General features: G+C 33.3%; 1 protein-coding gene across 1 annotated transcript in view; it reads left to right on the top strand.

The window, feature by feature from the left end:
- The first annotated feature begins 1,056 nt into the window (after positions 1-1,056).
- Positions 1,057-10,016, top strand: part of LOC142342976 (uncharacterized) — a 34,523-nt gene continuing 25,563 nt past the window's right edge. The window contains exons 1-4 of the mRNA XM_075394658.1: positions 1,057-1,309; positions 6,912-7,089; positions 7,854-7,872; positions 8,865-9,049. Coding sequence (XP_075250773.1) covers positions 1,225-1,309; positions 6,912-7,089; positions 7,854-7,872; positions 8,865-9,049 — 467 coding nt within the window. The 5' untranslated portion in view covers positions 1,057-1,224. The remainder of the gene's footprint in view (positions 1,310-6,911; positions 7,090-7,853; positions 7,873-8,864; positions 9,050-10,016) is intronic.

Here is a 10,016-nt window from a genome sequence, read left to right as displayed (position 1 = left end):
ATTTATTCAATTTTTTTGGTTGCAGTTTAGTATCTGTGGAGCTATTATTTCGTTTAGTGCGTCAATTTTCTGGATTTATTTGCAACCAACTCTTGATCACTCGTCAAAAATTCGAAAATCGAAACGAAAAAATTTTCCGAAGCCTCTACTACTCCGCAACTGCAATTGTGGGCTTGAGGTCAGTTGTGACTGCATTACATATGCATTTTTCAGTCATTGGCGAGCATAATTTTTGAATATGCTCTACTTACCTCACTCAGTGAAGTGACATCTGCACCCTGTTATTAGATCTAATACGAGAACAGAAAGTCTAAATTTCGGGTTTTTCCCAAGCTATATTTTTATCAGGCAGAGTTACTCGAGTTTGAAATTTGATTTGAATAGGATACAATTTGAATTGAGAATCTGATATTTTCATTTTTATTCATTTTTTTCAATTATTTTGTTTTGTTCACAAGTCTCTCCGCATGGCGAAATCCATCAAGTATTAGATTGAAAGCATGAGATACTCTGTACTATATTGAATTTTTGAAATCACTGCTTTCATTTGGTAGTGAATTAAGCCAAAAAGATGATTAAGCGGGGTTGGAACATTATTTGCAAACGCACAAAATATCGAGCCAGCTCCTTGTTGGTTTTTAAGTGGCAGACACTTTCTTTGAAAATAAGTTTATTCCGATACCAGTAGACGTTTGCAATGATAAGAATCACACGGCGATAGAAACAAACCAATAGCAGAATTTGTTTTTTTTGTAGCTGACATTTGTTTATATTTGTTTCTTTTCTTCCATTTTAGTGACAGATTTCAAATTCTTTCCCACAAAAATTAGTTTTCGTAGACCATTTTTGTGCTCAATGATGCTTTCAATCAAGCTTCAGTTCAAATCTGCGTCGGCTGATAGCGTTTCAAGCTGAACTGTATCATCACAACAGTACCAATAAAGGTAGCCTTTTCTAAATATAGTTAAGGTCGTCACAGAATTCCAACAAACAGCGATGAATTAACTGGTATATTTAATACAAATTGGCCTTTGCGTCCACTGTAATACTATTTAAGCGATGAACTTGACTTAGTAGATCGTCGACAGATTACTGGACATAATTTTTGTTGACTGTTTACAATAACAGATCCAATTTTATTTTCTTGGCATCCGAACTTATTAACATACAACTCAGAACAAAACCTTTTAACTTTTCATTGAACTCATTGATGACATCTTAGAAATGAGCTCGACGCGGCAATTTAAAATAGCAGTTTCGGGCGACCAGCACACGGGGAAGACTTGCTTAGTCAACAGATTCAGAGAAAGTTAGTTAGAAAGTAATAAATCAACTCAAAGTTTCTTTTTATAAGGCATTAGAACATGAAAAACTATAAATTCTAAATTACTTGTTTGACTAATTTATGTTTAGTGGCAGCTCATCAAATTTAAGTCATTCCCGGGTCGAGGTTTGCCGGTGAATTGTCGTAAGAAATGCGGTGAAATGTGGTGAAAAAAAATTTTCACCGCGTATTTCTTACATCTTTTTGCGGTGAATGCGGTGAATCGCGGTGAATTATTTATTTTCACCGCGTTCTCAGTATTCTTACAAAAAAGAATTGTCCCCACACAGGTTCGAACCTCTGACCTCTAGCATGTCTTCCACTGCTTAGTCCACTGCGCCAACTGTCACTCATTTATTTAAAATTTTTTGTGAGTTTAAATCAGATTGAGTAAACTTTGGAAATCATTTGCGGTAAATTTTTGTAAGAAATGCGGTGAATTTCGCGGTAAATTTTTGTAAGAAATGCGGTGAAATGTGGTGAATTATTTTTTTTCACCGCATTCACCGCCTTCACCGCATTTCTTACATTATTTTGCCACAAGAGTTGATGCGGTGAATTTTTGTAAGAAATGCGGTGAAATGCGGTGAAATATTTATTTTCACCGCATTCACCGCAATCATCGCAATTCTTACAAAAATTCACCGCATTCACCGCATTTCTTACAAAAATTTACCCAAAAACCTCGACCCGAGTTGCGTCAACGTTCTGAAGTTTACCAGGATTAATCATGTACGATTGTTGCTAACTTTTTTGTAAAATTAATTTCAACTATCATATTCTCGATAAACTAAAGATTGTGAGTATCGTCTGTTTTTCCTCTAAAAATGAAGAAATAGTGTATTTTGCTTATTCGGAAATTAGTATGGGCAAGTTTTTTGTTGCGGTTGCAAAAAATATAATAAAGGGCGCGGTTTGGAATTCTTGCGTGTCTTTAACGAATCGTACCGAAGGATTTCTACGCTTAGAAGAGATAAAACAGAACAAAAAAAGTTTTCTTGTCATTGGGTGAAAGTAAATTACCATTTGAACTTTTTTTTACTTATGGTAACTCGAATAAGAATTCGCGAGACCTTGAGTGTGTACCCACATTTTGTTTAAAAAATTTTGATGGATGACTATGTCTTTAGGTCAGAAAATGAAGCTTTGCAAATTTTGCAAACATTTTGAAAAGTAATTGCCGTGTAGGCTCTAAAAATTAGTTATAATTTTTTTCCCTATCCATAATCTCGCTATCAATATCTATTCTGCCGAGCGGTTAAATAATAAAGCTAACCACGAAAAAAACTTGTTAAGGAATCATCACCTTTGAAGTAAAGGCAAAAAGTGTTGATTTTTGAAACAGATGTAATTATCCATCTTTAAGTTTCATTCTGAAAAACTATTCAAAATGTCTGTGAACAATTTTGTGAATGCATCAATATACCTACACAATGGCATACACGTCAGAGAGTTGTCAAGTATTTTAAAAAGACTATCATTAAAAAATTTTGAGTTATTTACAAGGTTTGTAATGGGCTGCAATTTGGCGACATAATGCACTTGGAACATACCTTTTGACATTTTATCTGCCAGCTGAATTTCTCCAATAGTCTATATTCAATAATTGTTTGTATATTTTTTTAAAATAAAAAGTAACTTTTGCAAATATGAAATACTAAATAAAGTTGTAAACAACACGTGCATAATTTTCTGTCTGAGGAAAAAAAGTTCTGTTATATTGCTACTTCTTGACATCCTTGGAGTTCGTTACAGAGAGTTAAAAACATGTTCAAGCTTCACCATTTTTTGAATTTAAGTGATGTTTTCTAAATTTGATTGATAGAAAATCTTTCATTTTAGACCTTTCAAAATGTTGTCTTTGATTATGGAGATTCATTTTCATTTGTATGTGCAATTTAAAAAGTTTTAATAATAGCTCACATCGCTCTACGCAAAAAGCTTTGGATCTCAGTATACCTTTTCAAAGAGTTCTATTATAAACCAGAAAATCTTTAGTTGTAATAGAGTTTATAAGATATTTTCTGATACTAAAAGAATAAGATGTTCAAGTTTCGCATTCTTCTGATTTTCATTGGCCTTGTTTCAGTAGTCTGTATTTACTAATGTGCTATATCCTAAGAAGAAATGATCGCAATTAAATCGAAATTTGAGTTACTTAAAGTCAAAGTTTGATGTAATTTTTGATTACTTAAATTGACAGACGTGTAATTTTTTTTGCCGGAAACTCAAAACACGAATTTCATTTACGAAACATATACAATTCACTGAAAATCTTTAGGTTTCATCTTGAAAAGTTCACAAAGGTGTTGTATCAAAAGTAAAAACCTTACAAATTCAATAAAATTTTAATCTTTATTCAATATAAATTTCGTCGCAAATTTGTTTTTTTTGTACCAATTAACTTGGGAAAAGAGTGAAGTCAATTGACAATTTGATGTATTTTTTAGCATTTGATTTGACCAATTTGTACTTTTTCTCCAAAAACGGAAAGCATTGGCTGAAAATTGAGTTTTCATGGCAAGAATTTCATAACTGTTAGTGTTGGTGTCTCACTTTTTTACCCCTATTTATTTGACCCCTATAATGGAACACCGATTTATTCAGCCGTCTATCATTTAGCCCCTCTATCAAGTAACCTTTCTATCGTTTCTCTACGGTTTTACATAATAAGGACTACTAAATTAGTTAAATAATCACTTGGTCATGCCTCGCGAGCCATGGCAATGCCTCAGCGGCCCGTGGGACCAAATATGAAACTATCACAACCAAACGTGGGATTAAGTTATGAACTTAATTAAGAGAAAACGTGCATGCAATGTCAATTGCTTATTGGTGTGAAATTACTTAGTGTGAAATCATAGTTGGGTTAAATGATATAGGGGTTAAGTGAGATGGGGTTAAGATATGCGGGGTTAAAAGCATCGGGGTGAAGGGAAGCAGAACGGTTACTTTTATGGTCATATTGACCTTAGGAGCTGTTTTCCAAAATAATGATTACACTCTTCTTTAAAACTTTTCAACTCCTTATTGATCTTTTTTATTATTTTATGCAAATAACATCACCAAAAATTATTCTTGTTTTAGTTTCATTTTCCTGTTTTAGAAATTTTTGCTCGCTTGATTTTGTCAAAAACATTCTTGTCATGTATTCTGTGAAAAACTTTTTGGTCATGGCCGTAACAGTTGGAAATAAATCAATTTAATGCTTTTTTGACTTGACTTTTGAAAAATCATAATTTTTCATACGAAATGTCGCCAGATGTGTATGTTTTCTTCGCATGTCAGGTAAGCTGACAGATATGACTTAGCCGGCAGAATGCCGGAAAATAGGTTCTCTTGACGTGCTTGAAACTCATCAGGATTGAAACAAAAAGTTAAAAGAAGAGAGAGAAACTGACAAAAAAATTCCAAAGTTTCAAAAATTGTTCTAATTCAGTGTTGCAGTTTAAAATTCTAAACCTTTACATAATTCAACTTCTAATCTGAAGCGTAATAAGTTAATAATAATATCAGCTAGCAAACGCTCTAATGAAATTTGATAACCTAATTCAAAAAGACTTAATGAAGGGCTTTATCAGTTTATCCCGTTCCTTTTGTTTTTTTTCTTTTTTGACATTGACCGTATTCGCTAAATTAATAAAAAAATGCTTGAAAAAACTTTAAATCTAAACAGCTGAAACAGTGAGTGAACAAAATCAGAAGTCAAACTTAAAAATCGTGACTAATGTAAAATGGAAAATGTGATCAAAAGGTAAAGCGAATTTAAAAAACATAGCAGAAGAAGTCCTGAAATTTAGTTCTGAAAATTGCATTAATTTACGACCCGACAATCATTTATTCAATCAATTATAGGAGCTGTTAGAAATGAAACTATGCAATAAAACAAAACAAGAACAAGCGAGACTAAAAATTCAATTTTTCAACTCTATTTTCCTCTATTTCTCATTAGCAACCAGTCATTAAATGTCGATGGTTCTTCTCAGTAATAATATTAGGTGAAAAGACACAAAAACCGAAAAACGCAATAAAATTTGCTAAAACTTTTTGAAAACACTTAGTATAAAAGTCAAAGATCCCTACAGCTACTGAAGGATACAATTACATCATTTAATTGAGTCCTCAGTGATAACCGTTTAGACATCTCATTAATAAAATTAAGTGATAGCACAGCAATAAGTGCAACAAACACTAGCAACACAAACAAAATTACTACGTTTTTTTTAAAAACGAACAAGCGTATAAGTCACAAAAAGCGATAGCTATGAACTGAAATGACTTTCTTTAATTGAACTGTTTTTTGGCAACTAAAACAACTAATGAGTCCTCTCAATAATCAGACTAATAGTTAAGACGACCAAGTTGACGACAAATTTAAGATGGATCGGAAATCTAAAAATAACGATAATTATTATGGGAAACAATTAGTGTCAAAGTCCTACAAAGCACTGACTTCGAACAAAAACGATTAAAACGATACACTTAAACCCTTTTACCAGTATCAGAGACCTGTGCTCAATTCGATCAATGGAAAAGAACAATCGAAAAATACAATAAACACTTGCAGAACTCAAAAACAAAAATTCACTCAAAATTTTCGAATTAAAGTAGTTTCAAAAATTAGAATCGTTTATGTTTTTTTAGCAACCTATCAGACCTGTCATTGAGGGCAATAAAAAATAAGACATTAGATAATTTCAAAAAACGGGAGCAAAATATAGAATTCACTAATTTTATGGCAACAAATAGTGGCAAAGTCATAAAATGTTTAGCTGCCCTTTAATAGATTCAAGCAAAGGCAAATAGGCACATTTAGACATATGTACCGGGTTAAAAGAACTGAAGGAGAGGAAACTCTGAAAACAGAAGTCAAATTGACGCACCTGAAAAAAATCCATCTCAAAAACCGCCAAATTGTTTAGACACCAGTTTCTCACTCCAATTTAAAAGTTTTTTGAAAAAATGTCACGCTTCAAACCTACTCGATTTTTCGCTCCCTTTACTATTTTGGTGTGACCAAATTCAGCACTCTAATTTGTCTTCTCACTGACGTGAAAAAGCCGAAAAAAACGTGAACAGTTCTTTAAAAAAGACTCCGCACCAATACATTTCAAATTCTTTGAATTGTAAAAAGGAGAGCGCCTAAATAATAGCCGTTTGAAATGCTGATGGCGGCTATTAAACAAATACTAGCCAAAGACAATATCTACCCAGCTGACCAAAATACAGATTAAATTATGCTCTGGAGGAAATTTTGTTTAAACTTGCGCTCAATACTGGCTTATAGAACGTTGAAACTAAGAACGTAAACAATCTTCCTTTGAGTTTGGATTATTGTTCGATCACTTTAAATTCCATGATCAAACACCATGGTCTGTGGAATTCTTTAGAAGAAATTGGTAAACAGTTCAATTATTTGCCATTTATTTAAAGCTAATTGAAAATTTTGTGAACTATTTTGTCTCTCCGCTAGAACTAAATTACTAACAATAATTTTATTTTCTTAAAATTGCCGTTGATTAGGAAATTTTTGTCAATTCTTGGCTGTTGTGAATATTGAATTTTTGCAAACATTCAATGCTTTCAGACATTTTCAGTGATCAGTACAAGCCTACAATTGGGGCAGATTTCAGCACGAGTGTGATAGAGATTGATGGTGAGCCAATCACATTGCAGATTTGGGATGTCTCTGGCCAGTACAGATCAGTTCACTCAATGACCAGGAATTTCTTCAAATCTGCAAGTGGAGTCATCGTCACATTGAGGTACTTTGGTTGGTTGATTGAGTGACTACCCGAGTTTGAGATACTTTACAAACATTGTATGAGAAATAAACTAAACGGCGGCTTGAATTTGAAAACCTTTGGATCAAATTTGTTACACAATAGAGCTAGGAAATAAGCAATGAATGTGTGCTTATTGCGTTTGTTGGATTTTGAAAAAAAAACTTTTTCTGAGCTCATTTCACTTGTTTGGTATGTTACTCATTTCCTGAAGCACACTTCTGTTCTTTAAAGTCTCTGCATACCAATTACTTACTTAGAGATAACAATTTAGACACCTCGACCCCTTTTGCAGCCGTCGTATATTTTAAATATTCTGCTTACCGTCTTAGTGAAGATTCTGTTCAAATGTGACCCCGCGTCTACTTTTACTCAGACGTTACGTTGCTTCTAAAAAAACAACGCACGTTCATGAGGACCCGGGTTGACTCCATAATTCAAAAAGTTATAAAATTACAACTTCATATTATGGCGTCTATGAAAAGTTGTAGTCATAGAACTTTCATAAAAGGGAGTTCTATGGAATTAAATTTTTATGCAAAATTTTTTTATATCATGAAAAGGAGGGAAAAAGTATGTTTCAAAAAACTAACTTGAAAAAAAATTGAAAAATTGAGTCTTAAGCGAACAGAGAATTATGGAAAAGTTGTAGCCATAGAACTTCATAGAAAAAGAAAAAAATTTGGAGAAAAGTGAAAAACGTTTTTTCAAGTTAAAAAACACCTCGCATGCCTTGAGTTATTCAGTGAAAAGCCGTCGCATCAAGTGAGATCGCAACTAGCAATCAACAATGAAAAAGTTGTAGTCATAGAACTTCATAGAACAGTTTTGCTTCAATTTTTTCCGTAAAAGAGCTAATTTCTTCCTTAAAAAGAAATGTTATCTTGCCATTCAAAATTTTGGTGCAAAACAGACCACTTTTCCAGCGTATCTTGTGTTTTTGAACTGATAACAACCAAAAAGTCACATTATAGCGAACTGAAAGCAATAAATCATAGTTTTGTCTTTCGATGTTACTCCTTCTCATATTATCAATATCTGGCACCATATAAAACGTTTTATCTATGGATCGCGTTGGAATTTCATGTGCACTGGTGTTAAGTTAGCGTATGGCACCAAAAAAGAGTGGGACAATGAAAATTCGATAGAACATGGTTTCAGTGTTCTTCCAAAAAAAAATTGGGGTAAATCGGACACCCAAATTTTTGGTTGATGTAGCTAATTTTTTTGTGAAAAGACCAATTGATATTGCCAATGAGTTGTTTCGAGGAAACCAAACTTCTTTGAAGCACATTTTGTGTTTTTCAGCTGATATCAAGCAAAGTTTCACCTCATCGAGAATTGAACCACCCCATCTCAATGTTTTGGCCTACAAAATTTATCCATGTAAGAACATTTATTTTTGTCACCATCAAAAACGCTTTACTTGTGATCCTCCACTAAGTTTCATCTCCAGGAGTGTACAATTAGCTCATAGCACAAAAGATTTCTGGGAAAATGAAAACTCGATAGAATAAAGACTAAGTTACCTCCCAAAAAGTATTTTTGGGGTAAATCGGACACACCAAATTTTGGTTAATGTTGCTAATTCCTTTTTTGAAATGACCAATTGATATTGTCAATGAGTTGTTTCGAGGAACCAAACTTCTTTGAAGCACATTTTGTGTTTTTCAGCTGATATCAAGCAAAGTTTCACCTCATCGAGAATTGAACCACCCCATCTCAATGTTTTGGCCTACAAAATTTATCCATATAAGAACATTTATTTTTGTCACCATCAAAAACGCTTTACTTGTGGGGCAGATTTCAGCACGAGTGTGATAGAGATTGATGGTGAGCCAATCACATTGCAGATTTGGGATGTCTCTGGCCAGTACAGATCAGTTCACTCAATGACCAGGAATTTCTTCAAATCTGCAAGTGGAGTCATCGTCACATTGAGGTACTTTGGTTGGTTGATTGAGTGACTACCCGAGTTTGAGATACTTTACAAACATTGTATGAGAAATAAACTAAACGGCGGCTTGAATTTGAAAACCTTTGGATCAAATTTGTTACACAATAGAGCTAGGAAATAAGCAATGAATGTGTGCTAATTGCGTTTGTTGGATTTTGAAAAAAAAACTTTTTCTGAGCTCATTTCACTTGTTTGGTATGTTACTCATTTCCTGAAGCACACTTCTGTTCTTTAAAGTCTCTGCATACCAATTACTTACTTAGAGAAAACAATTTAGACACCTCGACCCCTTTTGCAGCCGTCGTATATTTTAAATATTCTGCTTACCGTCTTAGTGAAGATTCTGTTCAAATGTGACCCCGCGTCTACTTTTACTCAGACGTTACGTTGCTTCTAAAAAAACAACGCACGTTCATGAGGACCCGGGTTGACTCCATAATTCAAAAAGTTATAAAATTACAACTTCATATTATGGCGTCTATGAAAAGTTGTAGTCATAGAACTTTCATAAAAGGGAGTTCTATGGAATTAAATTTTTATGCAAAATTTTTTTATATCATGAAAAGGAGGGAAAAAGTATGTTTCAAAAAACTAACTTGAAAAAAAATTGAAAAATTGAGTCTTAAGCGAACAGAGAATTATGGAAAAGTTGTAGCCATAGAACTTCATAGAAAAAGAAAAAAATTTGGAGAAAAGTGAAAAACATTTTTTCAAGTTAAAAAACACCTCGCATGCCTTGAGTTATTCAGTGAAAAGCCGTCGCATCAAGTGAGATCGCAACTAGCAATCAACAATGAAAAAGTTGTAGTCATAGAACTTCATAGAACAGTTTTGCTTCAATTTTTTCCGTAAAAGAGCTAATTTCTTCCTTAAAAAGAAATGTTATCTTGCCATTCAAAATTTTGGTGCAAAACAGACCACTTTTCCAGCGTATCTTGTGTTTTTGAACTGA

Source organism: Convolutriloba macropyga, chromosome 7 (assembly GCF_964194025.1).
Source record: "Convolutriloba macropyga chromosome 7, txConMacr16.3, whole genome shotgun sequence".
NCBI classification, from domain to species: Eukaryota; Metazoa; Xenacoelomorpha; order Acoela; family Convolutidae; genus Convolutriloba; species Convolutriloba macropyga.
Note: the sequence above shows the minus strand (reverse complement) of the source record. Positions and strands in the feature narration are given on the sequence as shown.